Source organism: Onychomys torridus, chromosome 11 (genome assembly GCF_903995425.1).
Source record: "Onychomys torridus chromosome 11, mOncTor1.1, whole genome shotgun sequence".
Taxonomy (NCBI): domain Eukaryota; kingdom Metazoa; phylum Chordata; class Mammalia; order Rodentia; family Cricetidae; genus Onychomys; species Onychomys torridus.
In genome coordinates, this window is record NC_050453.1 from 54,154,943 (window position 1) to 54,179,434 (window position 24,492).

Below are 24,492 nucleotides of genomic sequence, written 5' to 3' on the forward strand. Positions count from 1 at the left end.
GCTTTCTTATTATTTAAATAGGATGATTGGTATTGTTGCTACAGTTTTTAAGGTGTTTATTTAATCACTAATATTTAGTGCTATAACAGATGCTATTGGTATATGAAAAGTATAACTTTGAGCAAGGGAAAGTGGATATATTCATACAACAAACCTTTGTGTTTTTTATTTATAGTTCCTTCTTGAATTTATATTTTTGAAAAGAACATCTAAGTAATTAAAACAGATCAAAATACAATTATTTTTTGTTTTTGTAGAAACAATTTTTCTACAAGGTATTTCATTGGCAACATGACTTACAGTGAAATATATGGCAAAGTCAATTTATAGACAATTACAAACAGGGTTTCACAATGTAACCCACACTGTCCTTAAGGTCAGGATCCTCCTAACTCAGCTTTCTAAAGGCTTGGGTTACAGGTATGTGCCACCATGTCTGACTCCCAGAATGCCAATGTTATGTATTCTGATTGATGCTTGCAATTTACCAGGTGGTGGAGATTTTTTTATCGTGATTATTTTTAAATGTGGCACTACTGTAGAATCATATGCTATATCAGAATTTTAGAAAAAGAAGTAATAAGACAATACTAAACTTTAAGCAATCTGCCTTATTCATCAACACTTGGACATGGCAATCAAATAACAGTTACTAAAATACCCCCAATGGAAAGACTGGCTGGCAGGTGTAATCCCATGAATATCACCTAATCCTTTTATTTTCATAGGCGGCAGAACTTTTCCTCTGTCCACTCAGTGTGATAGTCAGTGAAGGAATTTTCTTTTCTTTAAATTTTTGTATTTTATATTTTACTTTTACTGTATGAAATGGTTTGCCTTGCATGTGTGTCTGTTCACCACATATGTACCTGGTCCCTGCGGAGGTCAGAAGAAGGGATTGGATCCCCTGAGACAGCAGTTACAGGCAGCTATGAGCTACCGTGTAAGTGCTGGAAATCCAATACAGGTCCTCTGGAAGAGCAGTCAGTGCTCTTACCACTGAGCTGTCCTCAAGCCCCAGGGAAAGAATTTTCAGTGTTTTTTCCCACGTTTAGTTGACCGAGCTCATCCAATAATCTGACCTTATTTGGTGTAATGTTTATAGAACTGACTTTAAATAGACAGGAGCACAAGACTCTGCACCCCTCTGTTTTCATTAATTCTACATATAGACTTTTAATATCAACACAGGCTTTCTTTTCCTTTCTTTTGAAGCAACGGCAAAATTTAATTTTTTTATATATAAGGGAAATATTTTGCCAGGTGATTGGTATTTTGTGAAAGATCATATCTGTATATTCTAGGGGTAATACAAATACAGTAACAACTGTAAAGAAAGTACTGTGGTCGATATATATATATGCTGAACAGATACAAATGAAGACAACTTGAACTGTAGAGAAATCAACGTTCTATTTCCGGCCTTGATCGTCTTCCTTGTGGAGTTTTAACTGCTCCTGGCGAGTCTTCCTGTCTCTAGTTTCTTTCTCTTCACTCTTCCCTGTGGGACTGACCTTTGGAAGGGACCACATTGGTCTTCCAGCCCACATTTACCCCATCGTTTCCCACTGCCAAAAAGTAAATAAGTAAATAAATAAAACAATAAAAAAAAAAAAACTTTGTAAGCTCCAGCTCTCTGATCTGGCTGCATTGGGCTAAGCTTTCTAACTTGGTCTTCCTCCATGAACCTTCCATGGCAGCCAGTTTGCCAAACACTTAGGGATGTCTTCCAATTTTCCATTCAGCGTGCTTTGTTTCTTTGCTAATTTGTGCACACAATGACCTTTTTTGGTCAATCTGATTTATATCTGAAATGTAGATTCAACCTTAGTTCCCTAAACCTTTCCAGGCCATCCTGAAGTGAGGCTGCTAGGCTGCAGTTTTTGCCTGTGCAATTCAGTGGGATCCACCAGAGCTGCCTCTCTGGTGTGCAAATGCTCACACTGTGCTTTCTTTCCACACATTTCCTACCTTCATTAAGCTCAGTAAGACTTCATTGCCACTTCATGCTACCTACATGACTTTGTGCATGGGCTATATGACACCGCTATTTGTTTATTTGATTTTAATTATTAGTTTTAACGTCTCAATGTTGCTCACTGTCTCTGATTCAAAGCCTTCACTAGAACTTTTCAAACATGGTCTGGCGGTGCCTGAGTTTGCTACTTTACAGATTATCTGCAACCATTGGAAGCCTGCTGTGTGCAACGTATTTTCATAAATTCCAAACCATTATACTATAACACATTTATGTCGCACCATTATACTGTAATCACATCCAAGCCCAGTCTTTGGCTTCCACATCCGACCACTTCCCGCAATGTTGTGTGAGTGTAGGACGCAGAGTAGTACTTTGCAAATGTTAAAGAGTTGTAAATTAAATGTTTAATTAATTGTTAAGAAGCTTTGCTGTAGGCACCAAACTAAATTCTAGGAGAGATGAAAATGCAGGCTATCACAATAATAAGCTTCAGGCTTTTAGAGCTCAGGTGAATTTCAAGGGCAGATAAATGTTCTTGGGAATTTGAGGTTGTGTGTCTATAGAGGAATTTCTTGTTTGTGTCTGTAGTTAGAGTTTTTTTGTCTGGCCCAGTCAGGACAAATCTCTCTTACCCGCCAGTCCCACAGTCGCTCAGACCCAACCAAGAAAGCACACAGAAACTTATATTGTTTAGAAACTGTATGGCCATGGCAGGCTTCTTGTTATCTACTTTTTTTATTTTAAATTAACCCATTTTTGTTAATCTATTTTTTGTTACGTGGCTTGTGGCTTACCAGTGTCTTTACACGTTGTTTTTCATGGCGGCGGCTGGCGGTGTCTCTCCCCAGCCTTCTACTTCCCAGAATTCTTTTTTCTCTTGTCCCGCCTATACTTCCTGCCTGGCCACTGGCCAATCAGATCTTTATTTACACAGAGCGATATCCACAGCACTTCCCCTTTTCTTTTTTTTAAAGGAAGGTTTTAACTTTTACATAGTATAATTACATATAACAAAACAATTATCAAGTAAGAATTACAGTTACAATATTAAAGAAGATATCCTATTTATCTTATATTTGTGAGTCTAAGGTTTTATATCTAACTTATTTTTTATTATAACTGAGGAAATTATAACTATCTAGTCTTTAACCATATCAAAGACCTCAGAAGGATATAATATTACCTGAGAACCGGGAGAAGGATGTAAGCATTTTTTAGGAGTCTTTTAGGGTAGACAGAGACAGCTGGCAGCCTGGACAGTCATCTAATGTTTTTTTGTAAAGTTGGGGCATTTGTCTTTAGCCCACAGGGCTAGAGTCTCTCGGTCATTTTTCTCAGTGTCCTGTAGAATGTCTGGAAGTTTTCTCTGCAAAGCAGGAACCTGAAGGACCATTTTGTCAAGCCAAGTTCAGTGGTCATCTTTTTATGGGTCTTGTATGTCCAGTTGATCAAGCAGTCCAGGCAAGAACAGTTTCTTGCCCAAATGGCTATTTTTGTAAAGGTGAAGATAAGATATGAAATGTCTTCAATGTCCATTCTCCTCTCTGAAGTAAATTGGTGTTGCCAGGAGCAGACATGTCTCATTGTTTAGAAAGTCTAAATTTTAAAAATATTTTAAATGTTATATTTTGAAGGTTTTTGAAGTATTTGAAGATTAATTATTTATTTGAAATATCTTTATGTATATCTAGAAGACTTAACTAACATGGCTATGAGTATGATTATCATAGATGATTTATTTTTAATTATCTATTATAATTTTAAATGAGCTATACAAACATAATACCTTAAACATAGTAGAAATATATATATAGTATAACAAAATTAACTTTAATTTTGTATCAATAGACTAAAATCTATATCAATGTAAAACATTTTAAACAAGTTGTTGTTCTTTAGAAATAAGTTTCTTAATCTATTCTTTTATCTTATTATATCTGTATCATATCTTTTTTTTTTTTTTAGAAAGAGATCTTATTTATAATCAAACTGCTTTAAAGAAAAATATTGTTTTTTTTTTGTCCCACACCAGAGGGCTCTTTTGATTTGGGACATAAGAATCTCTTAATCTTTTTTTTTAGCAATATGTCTGGGTTTAGAGAAGGAGTGAGCCAATTTTATCTCCAAAGCCAGCTTGATAATTTTGGGAATGTGGGTGTAGTTTTTATTACTACTTCCTGTTGGAGGGGGGCGCTGTATCTTATGGGGACATAAAGAAAATTTTAGGATTATGGAGTCGTCCATTAGGGTGAACCTCTGAGCCAGTTGTCTTGAAACCATTTTGGATGTTGTATCATCTGGGCCATGGTGTTATCGGAGACCTTTTAGGTGGTCTTGGCTGATCAAACCTGATGTATCTTAATCTGGAACAAATCCATAGCCTCTGGCTTTCTGTGGAAACAAAAGCAGAGACTCTTTTTTAAAGCAACATATCCTTATATCTAAATTTTGAAGTCAAGGTACCTTTAAAATTTATATGTTTGTTTAATTCAACAGCTTTTATGATTAAATCTTTTTTTGTAGTTAAAAATCCCAAAGACAAGGCAAACAAGATTCTCTGTGTAATATCCATCTTTGTAAGACTGAAATGTCGCTGTGGCTGCTGGCTCCGCCCATCTTAGTTTCCCAACATGGCGGTGGTACAGTTTACCAGCAGCTCTGGGTCTGGAGCCATGTGTACCATCAACTATCAGAAGCAGTTCTATCAAAGCAGTGCATAGCCCAGAAACTTTTTTTTTTTTTTTATTAACTCGCAAAGGCTAAATCTACCACGCAGTAGAGTACAGTGTCCCTTGTAGATTCCTCATTTCCGCCACACTGTAGGTCAGACGCCAGGAACCCGCCATAGTAGCTGAAACCGGCGGGCTGTCGTTAACTTGAGAGAGACAATTAGGAAACTGTTTTTAGCTCTATCTTAGAATCTTTTTTTTTAGGTTTTAGGTGGAAACTCTTGCCCCACGTTGGGCGCCATTTGTAGTTAGAGTTTTTTTGTCTGGCCCAGTCAGGACAAATCTCTCTTACCCGCCAGTCCCACAGTCGCTCAGACCCAACCAAGAAAGCACACAGAAACTTATATTGTTTAAAAACTGTATGGCCGTGGCAGGCTTCTTGTTATCTACTTTTTTTATTTTAAATTAACCCATTTTTGTTAATCTATTTTTTGTTACGTGGCTTGTGGCTTACCAGTGTCTTTACACGTTGTTTTTCATGGCGGCGGCTGGCGGTGTCTCTCCCCAGCCTTCTACTTCCCAGAATTCTTTTTTCTCTTGTCCCGCCTATACTTCCTGCCTGGCCACTGGCCAATCAGATCTTTATTTACACAGAGCGATATCCACAACATGTGTCTATGGTTGGTAAAGGGTATTTTTGTGTAGCCGGGACTATCCTGACCTTCACTGTGTAGCCCAGACCCTCCTCAACCTCCTAAATGCTGGGATTAGGAGCATATCTACAATGCCTGCCAAAAATTTCTTTTGGTGAAATACTTGCTGGTTTCTTGTACAAATACGTAAAAATCAAATTTATGGAAAGTTTCTTTTAATACAAAAATCAAACTCTTGATATAGTTAAAATTTATTTAGAATACTCCTTTATAGTTAATTTTTACTTATCATGTTATATTCATTCTCTATATCCATAAAGCAGATCAATTCCATTCAACTCTATTCTTTCTATTCATGGAGTGTTTATAATGTGTGCCCATAGCACTGTGTTGGCACTGTGGGAGACTTTAAGTAAAATTATAGTACTTCACCATTCTCACAGAACTTAAAATATTTTTGAATTAGCAGAGCTTCAGTGAAATCAATCCAAGTAAGGTAAAATATAAGTATGATGGAAACCTCCCAGTCAAGTACCTGAATGGTACATAAAGTGCTGGCGGGCAGTGAAAACTTATCATTTCCTAAATTAGTAAGCATACATAGAAAGTACACTTTAGGTTTCAAATAAGATTTAATCCCTTATGAAATATTTGTAATTTTAAGAGAATCATTAATTAATCCATTTAAAAGATTAATTATCAAATGAATCTTTCATTTTAGGGGTTCTTGGGATTTTCACATATGAGTCAAGTATTAAACTAAGGCTTAGACACTGATTAATGAATAAAACACATTTTCTTTCCCTAGTGGAATTTAGAGTCTAATGAGATTCTAGTCTAAATACACTGTAATTCTCATATTTACTTTGTATTATTATTTCAAGACTTTTCAATTTGTAGGGTGGAACAAGTAACCCACACTTTGTAAATTATCTTTCAGTGACGGAGCACTGTTAGAATTTTGTCAATGAGGGTAATTCTTTTGGTTGTTACTTTTTTAGTAATGGCCAACATCTATTGAGAACTTGCACAGCGAACAGATTCCCAGTCCTTCACAGGACTTAAGTCAGCCTTTGAAAACCTCTGTCATGTGAATGCCATTTTTGTTCCTATTTTGTTGATGAGGAAAGTAAGACTTCCAAAGTGAAGGAGTCAATCTGCTGAAGATCATGCAGCCTAGCTGTGCTTTGCACCCCACACTCTCAAGATGGGAACCTTTGTAGGACAGGTTAGTAATAGAAAGTCAAATAACAGGCAGCCAGAGGAAAGAGTCCACACTTGTATCCAGGGTCATTGCCAGAAGAAGACTTTTCCTCTTTCTGTTTGTTTTTATAGTATTAGTATCATATGTACAAAAAAACCAAAAACAAACGTAGGTATAGGCCTACCTTGGAAAATATTATACACATTTTAGTACCAGGAATGACTGGTGACCCATGATTATCAGTTAAGACAGTATCAGACTGGATTTAAAAAACATGATTTAGGGTCAGGTTGTAGAAATATTTTAGAACTTAGTCTTTTGACTTTCTAAACACCAATTTCCTCTGCAAAAAGAGTTAAGAACATGTGCCTTGCAAACCGCAAATGGTTGTGAACAGAAATGCAATGTGGATGAAGGTACTGGGGGAAAACCATAAAGTGTACTACATATGTCAATTTGTGTTTGCTCGTTTGCCTTTGTAGCCACTTCTAAAAACTGTCTGTCCTGGTTTGATTCTGCAACTGAAATAAAATACTTAGCAAGAGCAAACTGGGGCAGGAAGTGGCTCATTTTGACTTGTACATTCCTGTCCATCATTGAGGGAAGCCAGGGCAGGAGCTCAAAGCAAGAACCTGGAGGCAGGAACTCAAGCAGAGACCGGGAGGCAGGGTAGCTACTCACTGGCTTGCATTTCATGGTTTGCTCAGCCTGCTTCCTCATAGAACCCAGGACCACCTGTCCAGGAATGGTACAAGTCACAGCGGGCTGGGCCCTCCCCCATCAACTGTTAATCAAGAAAATGACCCCACAGACTTGCCTACGGGCCATTCTGATGGAGGCAATTCCTGAAGTGAAACTCCTTCTTCCCAGATGACTCTAGCTTGTGCCACATTGACAAAAACTAATAAGCACACTGTCACATTATTGTCAGCTTGATTAAAATAGTTCTAATAATTCTTTTATGGATATTGTTCTATTTTTCTTGAAATAAAGACCAACATTTTATCAAAGCAAAATAAAAATTATCAGTGGGAACTCATTATAGAATAGATGTTTTATTTTGTATGGGAATGCAAGAAAAAGAGTGGGCCCTTCCATCTGTCTGAGGAACTTGGCTGTGAGAGATGTCTGTGTCTATATATCTGACAAACTTTGGTTATAGGTGTCATAGGATGGTACAACAAGGAAGCAATCGTTCTTTCCAAATAGAAGAGAGGAAAATAACAGGATAAACAGGGAAAAAGAAAAGCATCCACAAATTCATCAATTTTAAATCTAGGATCATTGCCAAATCCAGTTTTCCTCTTTTTGTTTTGTTTACATGTTAATGCCATATGTATACTTGACAATGGTAGCTTGAGACGATTGCTATCATTGACAAATGTCCTATTCCTAGAAGAATTCTAAGTCTGTCATAACTGCTCTTTTCACAGCATGTGTAGAATAATATAACTGATTTTAGTTTTCCTCAAGAATTATGTTTGATTCCATCGCACTTCTAACCATGAACTTGATCTGAACTTCTTGATTCTTATATAAAAGGAAACTCCTACTAATGATTTGATTCTATATGTCCATGTGAGTGTGTATACATTTTACCTATTGTTTATTATTTAACAGGAATCCACTGCGAGGAAGACATTGATGAATGTCTACCAAACCCTTGCCAAAATGGTGGTACTTGTGAGAACCAGCCTGGAAATTATACCTGCCATTGCCCCTTGGATGACATTTCTGGGACATTTTATGGAGGAGAAAACTGTTCTCAAGTTCTCCTGGGCTGCAGTCATCACCACTGTCTCAATAATGGACAATGCATCCCTCACTTTGAAAATGGCCAGCATGGATTCACTTGCCAATGTCCTTCTGGCTATGCTGGGTCACTGTGTGGAACTGACACCACACTTTCCTTTGAGGGCAACGGCTTCCTGTGTGTCACAAGTGGCTCACATACAACCATACAGTCAGCTTGTAACATATCCTTGAGGTTTCAGACTGTTCAACTAAACACACTTCTCCTTTTCCGAGGCAACAGGGATATGTCTATGAAGCTGGAGTTGCTAAACGGTTGTGTTCACTTATCAATCCAAGTCCAGAATCAGTCAAAGGTGCTTCTATATATTTCCCAAAACACTAGTGATGGAGAATGGCATTTGGTGGAGGTAACATTTGCAGAAATTACAACCCTTACCCTGATTGGCAGCTCCTGCAAGGGGAAATGCACCACCAAGACTTCTTTTCCAGTTGAGAATCATCCGTCAATATGTGCTTCTCAGAACTCTTTTTTGGGAGGTTTACCAGTGGGAACAACCAGCAACAATGTGTCTGTGCTTAACATCTACAATGTGCCGTCCACACCTTCCTTTGTAGGCTGTCTCCAAGATATTAAATTTGATTCGAACCACATCACTCTGGAGAACATTTCATCTAGCTTGTCACTAAACGTCAAAGCAGGCTGCATGAGAAAGGACTGGTGTGAACATCAACCTTGTCAAAACAGAGGGCGCTGCATCAACTTGTGGCAGGGTTATCAGTGTGAATGTGACAGGCCCTATGCAGGCTCCAACTGCCTGAAAGGTGAGAGGAGTGGGGTGCCCAGGAGTGCTGTGTCTCAGAGCAGGGCCATCTCAGAAACACCCAGGCAGCTACCTCTTGTTATGAAACACAAGGAGCCTTCAGGCCTTACACTGATGCTTGTTCACTAAGAGATTAAAGGAGACAGCGGTGACATGTATTGATTATGAGTTGGTTTCAGAGGACAGCTAAGCTTTACTTGGGCTGAAAAGTTTGTAATAATAACAACAACAATGACAATAATAATAATAATAATAAGCTAATAGTGCCTATCAAAATGGTGTTTCATCTCGTTGGTAAAATGCTCTTAGAACTTTGCCATTTGTTGTATTTCAGAAATGTGTGAAAAACCTTATTTGGACAAGATGTAATCTTTGGGAGAAATGGGAGCTTTAGACATAAAACTTAAGAGCCACATACTAGTGCTGTGTCCTGTGCCTGCAAGAGTCTCAGTGAACATGCACTTCCTTGCTTTCTCTCTATGCAGTTTGTACTTCCTTAGGAATCATGCTTAAGATTAGCAGGTTGACAAACCATCAGCTCTATTCAAAACAGCCTCTTCCAAGATCTTAGGTGCAAAACAGAGAGATGTCTTCAGTAGAGACAGAAAGAAGACAGGAAATGTATTACCAGTAAAACTCGGTCGTTGGCATACACAAATCAATCCTATTCCTCTACCATATCGGTGAGAAGTGTATTCCAACTCCTTTACTTCCAGCACCCCTCCAAAGACTGCCACTGATAGTAATCAATACATATCTGCTCACTTTTATTATTATTACTATCATGCATTGAGAGGCCTGAGAGGGAACCCTAACAGACTGCTTTGAAGTTCAGCTGCAATTTATTCCACCATTTTAGAATAAGTCCAAGTAGGATAGCATCTGGTAAATAGTCTCCTCTGTTTTTTATGAAGTAAAATTAGAACCAGCCGCAGCCTATACCCTACCCCATGTTCAATGGCTAAGAATTATTAGAATCTATTCGCAGGTTTACCCCTCACCACAATATTCATTACAATCATGGACCTGTTTGACAATGAGGCATGGCATCTGCTGCCCTATGTAATATTTTAAATGGCATGGAGAGTTGTTTTGTGATTATTTTTAAAGGAGAAAAGGTGAAATTATGCCGAGGAAACGGTCCACTTTTTGAAGAAAAATCTAATTGACCCAAGGCAATATTTTTACTACATATACAAAATAACAAACAGATGCGGACTCATTTTGACTGGCTTCCAGATGCGGTGACCCGTGAGGTTAACACTGACCGGTGGGGATGCTGACTGTCCTAGGAAACAGATTCGAGAGATGCCAACCCAGTGGGTTCTGTTTTTCTTTATAGTCTTTTTTTTTTTCTAACTTGGAAAATAATGAACTTTTAAAACCAAATACCCGATTTGGTTACACTTTCCATATTCCCTAAATAGTCTGAGTATACCCCTATACGCACACTGAGTGTGATTGCATCCTCTATGCTCATACTGTTTGCAACTGTTTAACCCTACTTTGGGCATCAAAAGATTATAAGGCAGGAATTTCATAAACCTCTTCCTTTTTGGAAATTTTTGGGAAAAGTTTAAAGGAAAGTCGTATTTTTCATATCACAATATTTTGTATTGCTGGGATCTGTGAGGGAATGCTTTCTGTATTTCATTCCTTTCACACATATACAGACAAATGCTTAAGAGTACAAATGAGAATTTAGAGTGTATCTGATATTTTATATATATTAGCAAATATTATATATATATTCAAGATGAGACACACCAAACATCTGGAGAACAAGCCACCCAGATAATGGGTTTTTAAGATATATTTTATTGTTTTATTTTATGTGTGTATGTGGGGGGGTCTGGATGTATACATTTATGTACTTCATTAGGGCAGGCGCCTGTTGAGGTCTGAAGATCCCCTGATGTAGGAACTAAAGACAGTTTTAAACTGTCTGACGTGAGTACTGAGGACCAACCTGAGTCCTCTACAAGGGCAGCAAATGCTCTTCATCCTTGAGCTACCTCTCCAGTCCCCAAATAATGATTTGGGAACAATGTTTACCACTGGCAAACACAATGAAAGAAGACAGGCTGGGTAGAGGGTTTTCTTGTCTGAGAAACACAAAAGGTGTATAGATGGACAATATCTTGAAGCTGATATTCTTTAAAATTATTTATGCTCCATAAGGAGGTTTTTAGAAGGTTTCCATGGGGCCCTGAACTGCCTGACATGTCAACATCTTATGTATTGTGTTATGTGTCAGAGCAGGGGTTCTGAGATATTGTTCTAAAGGCGTGTGTCACACACCTCTTGCTTTATTTGGAAGTTATCTATTTTTAAAAAGCAACTTGTAAATGTTTACCTTCCTCTGTTAGGTTGGTAGGGCTTCATTCAGTAGCTGGATTTCTTATGCAAACCTCTGCTTTGAACCTACTTCAGAAACAGAGAATTCTCTATTCCATCTTGCCCCAAATTTCCAAGCAGTTACTTCCTTCTGTTTATCTTGACCATGATTTACCCAAAGCTTTCATTTTCTCAAACAATTTTCATCAAGATGTTCTCACTTAAGGATTAACATCTCTTCTTGGGAATTCCTAAACATTTGAAGAAAAATATTTCACACCAGGCAACCACTCCCATCATCCTACACATATTACATCCCTCTAGCATCTCTATATGACATGGCCCTGAGACTTCATCAGCTGCCTGCTCCTTTTGCCATATGTTTGCTTCTCTCTAAAAGGTCATACCGTAATGTGCCTGATGACACCATGACATGGGACTATAACTTTCCTCTTTCTATGTACTATGCCGTCATTTGTCATATTAGCATCACATTAACGGTGTGGTGCATTGTTTACATATTGCCTTTGGTTAGTCATTGTCATTTGTCATGCTACAGAGTCCTCTTTCTTCTATCCTGAGCTGAGGAGTCACATTGAAATATAAATGCCACCTATTTACTCTCATTACATCCCATCCTATAGTCCATCAAGCATTGAAATTCGTCAAATTATTTTTTTCATCCATACACCTTTAGAACATATTGGAAATATTTATTAGAATCAAATCTTCCATGCTCATAGCCAAGTCCTTCCTATATGGCTTATGGTGTTTCTAAAATCATGTAGCACATCACACACTCCGACTATCTGCTTGTGATTTCTGAAGAATAGGATTACTGGAGAGTCAAGTTTCTAAGGAAAAAAAGAAACCCATCTCTGCATCCTGTCTTTTATTCTGATCCACAAAGTGATGCTGCAGGCATCCTAGGGTGACCAGCAGGGGCCCGGCCCCCTGAGCTTGAGGGATTTTTGTACCTATCCTCAAAACTCAAGGGCTTCAAGAGCCCAATTTTCTTATTAAGCATTTTATCCTCTACAAAAGTGCCGCAGTGTGTTCAGAGATGTTAACCTCTTCAAAGAGGTTATTTTATCTGACAGGACCTTTGAAAGCTACCTGTAGTTGCCTGGAGCAGGTGGTGTCCAAATGCAGATTCACAATGCAGTGTTCCTATAGGAATCAAGTCAGAGTTCTGAAAATGTAGCCTTTTATGCAGAAGGTCTTCAAACACAGATGGTTGTCTAAGCAAGATTCACTGTGGTTCAGCTAAACTAAAATATGTCTTACTTTCACACAAACTTCAATTGATGATGATATCTAACCATGATAGGATGTGATCTTTTTTTTTTCCTGGTTACAACTGAGATGTGAAAACCCAAAGCAGCAATATCTTTATGAGAGTGCTGTTGTCAAGCTCAGCAATAGTTTCTGCATTGCAAATTCAATAGTCACAGCTCTCAGCCCTTCTCGTACTTGACCTCAGTCAGTGAACACAATTGAACACTTCACCCCCCCCAAAATCTCTTTCCCCAACTGCCTTATCTCTTACTATGTGGAGCGCCTTCCCACAAGTGGGCTTGCTAATCTTACCATTGGAGCAGTTCAACTTCATGACATGTCTGCTTCAGCATACCTCCACACAGCAGAGACAACCTGGGCAGTGCACCACAGAGGTACATGACATGCTCACGGCCACATCTCTCTTTCACCATGATGAAGCAGTGTCTAATGTTTCATCGGTTGGATTTTAGAGAGGAGATGGGAATGTTCTTTAGTTGATCACTGCAGAATTGCTGGTTGTGTATGCCTGCAAAAATTTCATCTTCCATCTCTTCTGAATTTGAATGTAAAGATTTTTCTTTCTTTCTCTCTCCTTCCCTATTTTGATGTTGAAGAGTATGTAGCAGGCAGATTCGGCCAGGATGACTCCCCTGGATATGCCATCTTTAATGTTGATGAGAATTATGGACAGAACATGAGTCTCTCCATGTTTGTCAGAACACGCCACCCATCGGGCTTACTTCTGGCTTTGGAAAACAGTACTTACCAGTATGTCCTTGTCTGGTTAGAGAATGGAAGCTTGGCACTACAAACTCCAGGCCCTCTCAAGTTAGTATTCAATTTTTTTCTGAGCGATGGAAATGCCCATTTAATATCTTTGAAAATCAAACCAAATGAAATTGAAATATATGAGTCTTCACAAAACCTAGGATTCGTTTCTGTTCCTGCATGGACAATTAAAAGAAGAGATGTCATCTTCATTGGTGGCCTACCTGACAGACAAAAGACTGAAGTGTATGGTGGCTTCTTCAAAGGCTGTATTCAAGATGTAAGATTAAACAACCAAAATCTGGAATTCTTCCCCAATTCAACAAGCAATGGATACCGTGACCCAGTTCTTGTCAATGTGACTCAAGGTTGTCCTGGAGATAACATCTGTAAGGTAGGGTCATGCATATCAACTATATACATAGTGCATAATAAAATTTTATTTATTAATTTATCATAACCATTCTGTTTTTGTTCTTGGTTTTTGAGACGCAGAACTCAATGTGTAGCCTAGGATGGACTTGAATTCACAGCCTCCCTTCCTCACTTTCCCATATGTGGGTGGGGATTACAGGTGTATGCCACCACACCCCACTGAACCATTTTATATGAACAAAATGCTGATTACCCACCAGTCATGGAAGAGTTTGCATCTACATATCTCAAGAAAGATTGGTAGAATTACAACAAACCATGAAAATGTGACATTGATTTTTATTGACATCATGAATCTGTCACAGCCAACATAACTTCAGTCACATGCTTCCCCTGTTCCCAAAATAATCAGCTTCCCTAAGAATAATAGTGTTTTAAGCTACAAAGTCTTAATGGTGTTCTATAGGTTTAGCCAAACCAATTCATTTTAGAAGATCCCACTAAATTTGATGTCAATGCCCAGCTTCTTCCATTAAGTCAACCGCAGTTTCAGTTTCCCTTTGGTAGTTGTTTTTCAAATCCTTTGACATATGATTTCTCAGAGCCAGTGTTTGCTTCAAATACTTTTCATGTCTTCTAAGTAGCTTCACATATGTGAGATGGTTAGCTCTTCATGACCTTTTGGAGGAAAAAAAGGGAAACACACTGACATGACTTGACCATCCATGAGCCCCAATAATCACTGTATACAAGACTCAGTTCTAATATACATGAATGAACTATTGTAATACTCTTGTAGGAATATTTTTCTCATAATTGAAATGTCATATGAATTCATCCATTTAATTATATCAAAAGACTGCTATATGAAAGGAACATTGTTATCTCATTTATATATTTACAGATGAAGAAATTAAGGTTTATAAAACTACATATGTTCTGGGTGTGTAGCTCAGTGGTAGGGTACATGTTTAGCAAGCTTAAAGACTGTGGTTTATCCTCAGAAGTATAAAGAAAGAAAGGAGGGTATATAACCGGGCAAAATCACTTAGTAATAGACCTTGGATAAATGCAGTGCAGGTGCTAAACAAATACTTTTAAAATGTTTTTATTTTGACTACTCTCTGAGTGGCCTTGGGAACTGAACTAATACTGTATTGCTGATGCAGAAGCAAAACTAATGGGGAGGGAAGTGTTAACTGGGACATACAGGATCGAGGACCACTCCTCACTATTTCACCTGGTTATGGGATCTTGGGCAACTAGAGGCACCCAGGCATAATAATCATCATAGCCGGTGATAATAAATGTGGGCAAAGTGCTGTAACTCATAAATTATGGAGAACATCATTATATTTCAATAATCCTCCTTGTACCATAGATCAGTTTTATATTATCTCTTTTCCTCTGTCGTTCCGTTATTTTTTGCCTTTTATCTCTCCCACACCTCTGTCTATTGCTCTTTCCTCTGCTCTTTTAGTAAGCAATTGGAAATGGTAGTAGTCAGCTTTATTCTATATTATTAACAATGTGCAAAAGCATCTAAATTGCAAAGATGTAGGGGAATTGGCATTTTAAAGTAACAGATGATCTCACCTTTAACATTTCCATATTTCATTGCCACTGCTTTTCATCCCTTTGATTTTCTTTTTTTCTCAGTCCAACCCCTGTCATAATGGAGGTGTCTGCTATTCCCTGTGGGATGACTTCTCCTGTTCCTGCCCTACAAATACGACGGGGAAAGCCTGCGAGGAAGTTCAGTGGTGTCAACTCAGCCCATGTCCTCCCAATGCACAGTGCCAGCTGGTCCCTCAAGGGTTTGAATGTAGGTAGCATTCAAAGCTGTCATCCATCCAGTTTAGTGGGTACATTTCAATTGTCCAAACAACAGACAGTGAAAAAAAAGAATTCAGGTATAGACACCTTAGAGAGACCTATGTGAGAAGTTGAATAAGCCTGGCGTGACCAATATTATGACCACTGGCCCTAGTTTCTGAGTGAGAAAATGAGCCTTTGCAACAACAAACCCAGCTATTTGATTACTTCAATCTAATTTGTGAAAAACTAAACAAATGATACCTTCCTTTGCTTTCTCGATACTGAGAAGACAGTAAACGTGCACACCTACCTCACTGCCGTTCATTGATTATGCACATGGGCACTATAATCTAAAGCGTCCTCGTGTCTAAAACAGGGAGAACAACGCCTACTCCACACGTTTCTTTGTGTGTGCCCTATATGTATCATGATACGCATTGGGTACAGACTTACTCTTTGTAGTACTGTTTCCTCCTTGTGAATCGTTTTCTAATCTGAATATCAGTCACGATTTTGTACTAAGCACTATGGTTTATATATTGTCTTCTACTTTAGGTCAAATAATGCACAGTCCATACATAACCGATGCTCCATGTTCAAATTTAATTCTAACCCCTTCTCATTATTCAAAAACCGTGGTCCTAATGATATGCTCTAAAGTCTCCTATTCTCTAGCAGCAACAGAAAAGTACATTGGGAAGATGGAGCCTCGTTAAAGCAGTCTTGATACAGCTCATAGTTTACTCTTAATTTACTTGATCTCCTGGTCATAGTTTTACACTAAGATTTGAAATTTTACAACTCTCTCTAGGGACAAGCGCTATTTATTGAAGCAAAGCTTCCCAAAGCACAGGCAAGATATAAAAGTGTACTGAGCATTCTCCCCAGATCACAATAGGTGGTTCCACCATCTCTGGAAGACTTGCTAAATAGATTTACAAAGCATGATAGACAACAAAGAGATAATGAGATTGGATGGTTCACCATTTGTTTAAAAAATACGTAATATGTTTGTTTATGCCCCCTTCCCTCCCAAATTCCTTCCCCAAATCTGGTAAGGAAAAAAATAAAATAAATTAATAGTGAAATCAAATGAGATTTTTTAAAAATCTAGTCAAATACTATATTTAAATTATAGTACTTGAATTATTCACTTTTTTTTTCTCCTGATGTGATTTTAATCATTGTCTCACTTTCCAGAGTAAGAGATGATGTGATTCCCCAGATTAATCCCTTAATAATGCTCAATGAAAACTTATTGAAGGCCAGGCAATAATCTCAGGGAAGGGACTGAGTGAACACGTCTATAGAAAGGACATCTGATCCCATACAGCTTATGCACCAAAGCAGAAAGAGTTAAAAAAAATTTCAAAACCCGGTTTCCAATGGCAACAGGAGCTATGAAATAAATCAGTAATAGACCAGAAGGAGGACGCCAGGAAGACCTACTTGAACTTGGATGGCTGAGGGAAGATGACATTCCAGCAGACAACAGCCCTGAAGAGGTCCTGAGCATGGGGACGGCTGGAGAAAGAATATTCCAGATTTAAGCGACAGAGAGTTAGGGCTTGGGTTGGGACAAGCTTTTGTGACTGTGGCATGTGACCGAGGAAGAGGATGCTATGAACTGGAAGTAGTGAAGCAGGGGTCAGCTCCCATAGACTTGGAGGGTGCTGTTTAGGATTAGTCTTGAACTAAAAAGTGGTTGTTAGAGTCATCTGCAGCAACCACGGAAGTAGGGAAACTCAGAAGCACTCTTTCATATGACCAATGGTGGTGGCTGGTACAGAGCCTGGCAAGGAAGGTCCCCAACTGTGTTTTCAGGTCATTGCTCCTGAAAAGTGAGAACAGCAAATTGACCACTGGATTGAATAATGCAGAAGTCATTGTGACCTTGACAGGAGCAATTTCAGTGAAGTGGTAAGGGCAAAATCAGAGAACATGGGGGAGGAGAAAATTGGAATGAGTATCAAAGCATTAAGTTTTTATGGTAACAGGAACTGAGAACTAGGAGGGCAATTGGGATAGTAGTGCTATGGGCTTGTGGGTTCTTTTTTTAAGATTTTCAGCAATCATAGAATATTTGTACTGTAATGGGGGAAAACGACAAAAAGGGAAGGGAAATATTAGTGCAGCATAAAAAATGGGTGCACACAGGAAAATGACTAAAAATAGTGAAAATGAATGGTACCCAATACAGGACTTGAAAGCCTGACCTCTGGAAGGAATAAGGACAGGGTGTCTGTTGTAATGCTGAAAAGAAAGCTGGTCCGGACACTATTAATTAGGTTGACAGGTTTGGTAGAAAGCTGGGGCACTTCATTTCTCCTCTTGTCTCAAGGGAGTATATAGGACACTATAAGTAGACATAGGGCTAGATGTTTTAAGAGAGAGAACGAACTGTGAATTAACGATGCTATAGCAGTTTTAATAGAGAAATGCAGTAAGACCGTCAAGAGTGCTGTATTTGGTGGAATATGTGAATGTAAAGTGCTGTTGTTTTCTATTTTTTTCCAACTACATGAAGGTACATGGTCATAGGTAGCAAGTTGGTACCTGGGCACGTAATTGGAGTTTTTTGTGGCATTCAATCAATCCATCATTATGAATGTTCCTGTTAACTGCATGTTGGTGAACTTAATCAGAAGCCAGGGTTCATTGTTAACTAATTAGCATGTCACCCAAACTGAATTCCTGATTTCTATGTGTTTAGTTGCTTATTTTTGAAGTGAATAATCAAAGCTTCCTTTATGTAAGCCAAATGGAAAACAATAATTGGCATTCCTGAAGATTTTAATTGAAAAAAAAAAAAAAGGTATGAGTTGAGTTTTAGTATTACAATGGGCAGGTTTGACATTCTGGCTTTATTTTTTAATGACCAAATTACTCACATTCTGTGAATCTGAAGTTCCTCTCTTATAAAGAAATAACAAAAAAAAAAAACCATATATATTAAGCACAACTTGACAGCACCTAGCAAAATACATAATGTATCAACCATACAGACATCAGTGATATGATAATAAATATGATGAATGAAGGTAATAATCAGTTCCATCTTCTCACTTTAGGTATTGCAAATGCTGTTTTCAGTGGATTTAGAAGAGAAATATTGTTCAGAAGCAATGGGAATATTACCAGAGAACTCACCAATGTCACATTTGGTTTCAGAACACATGATACAAATGTAATGATATTGCATGCAGAAAAAGAGCCTGAGTTCCTTAATATTAGCATTCAAGACTCCAGATTATTATTTCAATTGCGAAGTGGCAACAACAGCTTTTATACACTGCATCTGATGAGTTTGCAGTTGGTGAATGATGGCACATGGCACCGAGTGACTTTTTCCATGATAGACCCACTGGCCCATACCTCCCAGTGGCAGATGGAGGTGGACCACCAAACACCTCTTGTGACCAGCACAATTGCTACTGGAAGCCTAAATTTTTTGAAGGACAATACAGACATCTATGTGGGTGACCAAGCTATTGACAATACGAAAGGCCTGCGGGGCTGTCTGAGCACAGTAGAAATTGGAGGCATCTATCTATCTTACTTTGATAATCTTCACGGTTTCATTGCTAAGCCTCAGGAAGAGCAGTTTCTCAAAGTCTCTACAAACGCAGTCCTCACTGGCTGCTTGCCATTAAATGCCTGCCAATCCAGCCCCTGCCTGCATGGAGGAAGCTGCCGAGACAGCTATAACTCTTATCAGTGTTCCTGTCTCTTGGGATGGTCAGGAACACACTGTGAAATCAACATTGATGAATGCTTTTCTAACCCCTGTATCCATGGCAACTGCTCTGATGGGGTCGCTGCCTACCACTGCAGGTGTGAGCCTGGATACACCGGTGTGAACTGTGAAGTGGATACAGACAATTGCAAGAGGCATCAGTGTGCAAACGGAGCCACTTGCGTCAGTGGGACTCATGGCTATTTTTGCCTCTGTTCGGGAAATTTTACAGGGAGATTTTGCAGGTGAGCACAAAGTCCATGCAGAGCTCAGTCTTCCAGGGGCCTATGCTCAGAATTTTCCACATCAGACCAGAAGGATCTCCCCTTAAAATATCCGTGTTGCTAAACAAGGTTAGCTTTGAGCACTCGCATCACAATTTGGTCATGTAAAGAGATGATTATAGGTTGAGGATTTAGCTCTGAGATAGAGCACTTGCCTAGCAAGCACAAGGCCCTGGGTTCGATCCTCAGCTCAAAAAAAAAAAAAGAGAGAGAGAGAGAGATGATTATATTGTGGAATATTCTACAACAACTATGAATAGCATCTTTTTAACCAGATAGGAAACACAATGTTTATATTGTGTAACTTACAGAGTCATAATACCACTTAATAAAGAAAATTTAGGGCATACACCAACACAAAAATCAGTTGTTATAGTGGCATTTATATAATGCTCAGCATGCCACTGAAAGAATACTCATTGAATTTGCCCATTTTAAAGAATATCCCATTTTTTCTAAAACTGCAATAGTAGTCTATTGCTCTTGCAACTACCTCCCTTTTAGGCTATGCAGAGATAGAAAATAATTTTTTCCTTCTAAATCACATTGCTTCAGTGTTGTTATTGTTTTTACAACTTACACTGCCTTACATTTATTAAATAATTGAGTCATTGTAGGGAGGTGAGAGAATTGTTATTAACAAATAATATATCCCAGGACTTGGGCAAGAATATCTGGAGTGGAGCAGCCTGTAGACATCACCTTTAATTCAGAGGTAGACTGTCTTGGCAGACATTACACACAGCCACACCTGTGAGAGGATGTGTTCATCTTCATAGCACCTATTACTGTTCAGAACTCATGATAGCAAGGTACAGTGAGATGTGTAAGTGTTCAGGTTATTCAATAGATGTTACTTCCTGTAAGTCAATAGACTCTTTTGTCAATGAGTAGTGTGCCTGGTTAAAAACCAGAGAAAGTGGGGTCAAAATTAGGAGTCTTACACGGTGACAATGGATAAGAAATCATATATGCCCTTGTAACGAGGTCTCTGAAACATTTTCCTGTCTGACTCACCAAAGTCAAGTTTAAAGAATAAAGTTCTCAAGAGTCCTTTCTAATGAACTCTTCCGAGGCTGTTTATTAAGCCAAGGTGTGTATACAGCTGGAGATCTACATTGCTAATGACCTCTTTTAGAGCTATTGACATTCTTGACACATTCAGAATGTCCTTACGTTATTTTCTTTTTGAAGTAGAATTGATTAGCTCTTTTGAAAAGACACACCCTTATACCATCATGCTTCTGGATTTCTCTGTGTTAACTTCAGTGCACAACAGAATAAGAGTGAAGTTGTTTTCCACTTCCCGAATATTTATTCTATATCTAATCACACACACACACACACACACACACACACACACACACACACACGGTCAAAGGACCTGAGCAACACTTCTAAAATCTGTTTAAAATCAGCTCTTTCAAGCCTACAGATTTTTGTCTAGCAGTGTTTTCTTAGCCTTTAACAGTCTGTTCTTCCTTTTATGTGGATTCTTCAGCCCGTGCAGCTTTGCTGCTGTACAAGGAGCCACATGCTGAACTCACATGCAGTTACATTGAGTATTATACACAAACCTCCTGGACAGCACTTGGCTTGCACTGTGCAAAGCTATGAATTATGAGAGAGGGAGCAGGCAAGTCTTGGCAGGGCAACTGTAGTTCAGCTCTGAAAGCCAACAGAGAAATCACATGAGTGCTTGAGTACCAGCGTGTTCTCCTTGCTTTCCTGGCCTTTATAGAGATGCAATTTTCCTATGGCCTCTGATGATTTATTGGAAAAGCAGCTGCAGATCTAGCTATGTGAGCTCCTTCCCAGCCCTGAATTTACTGCCACCCCATGCCGTAGATCTTATCTCATGCAGGAACCGCAGTGGAGAATAGAAGATGGATGGCCATGTTGGTTGCAGAAGCGTCCAGCAGGGGCTTTTTGCTGGAGAACTTGGTATTTGTACAATGCGGTGCAAACCAGCATTTATCGTTCCTCCAGCCTCAGTACTTAATTAGCCCAATATTGACTACATACATGAACTTCTCAAAAATTTTTTTGAATGAAATGAACAAGATAAACAGCTGTGGCCATGACTTTTATCTCTCTAGACACAGCAGATTGCCCCCGACAGTCTGTGGGAACAAGGAGAAAAATCTGACTTGCTATAATGGAGGCAACTGTACTGAGGTCCAGGAGGACTGGAAATGTATGTGCCAGCCAGGTTTCACTGGAGAGCGGTGAGTCACACTAGAACTTTATGGACAAAAGTTCTGAGCTAAAGAACAGGGGGATTGCCCAGAGTTCACTTACTCCTCCAATTTTTCATTTTAGTTCCCACAGGAAAATCTATGTTGAAATATAGGGCCAGACAGAATCAAGCAATAGAAAAGAAGAAAAATTACAGTGTAGGTCAAAGTACAGAATATTTTACCAGCTAAGACTTCAAATAGGAAAATATGATTTTTTTAATATATAATGTTTTATTATTCTTTTCAATAAGTACTTCTGGATTCATGGAGTCCTCTCCTCCCACAACTAACTCTGTTATATAATTTTAAAATATGGTTACTTTTAAAGTAAAATAAAATGCACTTAAAAGATGCCTTATACAATTAACTACACCCTAAAGTGTATGTACCCTTTTCCCAGGGAAATAACTATGCCTTTCACAGAGAATCCTTCAACTCTTCACCTAGTCATGGTCTGCCACTGGAATCAGACTATCTGTGACCAGATGTGGATGCAAGCCAAAGTTGTATATCCATTTGACTGGCTGGAGTATAGGCAAGGGGAAGAGAGAACATTCTCCTTGCTTCAATCAGATCTCCAAAGAGATCTCCATCACCCAAACAGATACAAAACAGGAGTCTATGGGAACAGGCATTATGTATGCAAATAAAACGTAACTATTTGTTTAACACTACTCCATACACCTTACAATATCATCCCTACTTCTTAAGGCTCTGCAAGCAAGATGGTTTTGTTTTCTCTGTGTGTGTGTGTGTATGTGTGTGTGTGAAGGTGAATGAAGGTTAAGTGACAGATTGATGCTGAAATAGATGTGTGCAACAATGAAGTTGAGCTGCCATCAAAGCCTGTGCTCCTTGATTGGGAATGCTGCCATGGTTTCATGAGTAAGTGTTTGCTCAGTGCAATTAAAACAAAATACACAATGTGTTCCTCCAACTCCTATAGACTAGAATAAGATACAGACAATCAAGATATATCTGTGTGTGAAAGGAAGTAGAGAAGTCACATTCACTTTCTAGTCTATCACACTATAACATGCAGCTATTAACTCAGCATTCAGTTGACCTCTGGTTTTACATCTTCAAAATATTATAAATATATCTTTGTCCTAAATATAGATAACTCTTTACTATCTTTAAATGCTGGTTGCCTCCTGGCTTAATATTAGTTCCCATTAACAATACAATGAATAGGATTCATCCAATACCTTGAACTTTTTTGCTGTAAGTATTTCTATTTCCTCTGATACATGCCAATTTTCAAATTCATTCTTGCCATTTAAATGAATAAGATGGGAAAGGGTTATTAATATTTCCATTTCTTTCCTGGGGGGCGGATTTTCATCCTATTTAACTTCATTGTTGAAAAATTATTTCAAACAGTGAAGGAATGGTTAATATATTCCAATTTTGCAAACACGTTAAAAGCACCATTAGTTAATTCAGGAGAACTTAATGGCTTTGCTTTGACTTTCCATCTATTAACTATCATCTTCCTTGTTCGTTTTACTTTGTTTTTTCTTTGGAGATAGGGTCTCATTTTAACTCTGGTTTGTCCACAGCTTGCTCCATAGAGCAGGCTCGTCTTAAACTTGCTGTCGCCCTTCTGCCTGTGTTGTCCCATTGCTGGGATTTGGGGAATGGGCCACTCCATTCAGTCTTATTATTTTCTAATAATAGCTTCACTGGCATTTGCCGTGCATGTGAAAGTATCACCTGTTTGGCTCAAAACAGAAATGGATAAGGAAGTGAAAGAGCAGGAGAAGGAAGAACTACAAGTGTTTAGACAGCCCCACAAGGCCTAGAGCAGCAAGAAAGACCTCCACAGTGGAGGAGATGAAGAAGCTGTTCGCCTGCTTAAGCCTCCAGCTTCATAGTGTCATCCCAGCAGGTTCAGATGATGGATGCTGTGAGCGCTGGCCACCCAGGACACAGAGTGCTTGGCAAGCTCCTGAGAGTTGTCAAGTTTGGCTGGGATCTAATCAGAGAAGCCTCCTTCCAGCCCAGAAGCCAGGGCCATAAAAGGACAACAGGGCCTCAGCTATGCATGGCATCCTGCGGATAAGGAGCTGTTTTCCTTGGAACAAGTTGTCTTTTCTGCCACACCAGGGATCTCCCAGCTCCTCTACCTCGGCCCTTGCAATCGAGCCTGGTGAGACGTCTCTAGCACACATGGATGTCCTACGTTGGGGGAAGTGGAGATTAAAAGTGGCTTACATCATAAGCTGTTCTGCAGAGATCCTGGGGCTAAGATTTCATGCTTGTCCTAAAGTAATACAAATGCCATTGCCATTGCTCTGCCCTGAGGCCTTAGCAGAAGATAGGGAAAACTACTGAATTAACCTATGGATGTCCAGAACAAGGATTTGTTTACTACACATAACACTGTTCCAAAAACCAAGAAGAACTAACTTGAAAGTACAAGAGAAAGATGTGCTACCATTTTATTCAACCTGATATGAACATTACACCGAAGTATCAACATATCACATACACACACCATACACACCATACACACACACACACACACACACACACACACACACACACACACACCACACACACACACC

At 38.8% G+C, this 24,492-nt stretch overlaps 1 protein-coding gene across 1 annotated transcript in view; it reads left to right on the forward strand.

Annotated features, from left to right (window-relative positions):
* The window catches only part of Crb1 (crumbs cell polarity complex component 1), a 179,702-nt gene that overhangs the window by 119,181 nt on the left and 36,029 nt on the right, over positions 1 to 24,492 (forward strand). The window contains exons 6-10 of the mRNA XM_036201970.1: positions 8,128 to 9,084; positions 13,316 to 13,863; positions 15,504 to 15,669; positions 18,734 to 19,643; positions 21,782 to 21,910. Of these exons, the coding sequence (XP_036057863.1) occupies positions 8,128 to 9,084; positions 13,316 to 13,863; positions 15,504 to 15,669; positions 18,734 to 19,643; positions 21,782 to 21,910 (2,710 nt within the window). The remainder of the gene's footprint in view (positions 1 to 8,127; positions 9,085 to 13,315; positions 13,864 to 15,503; positions 15,670 to 18,733; positions 19,644 to 21,781; positions 21,911 to 24,492) is intronic.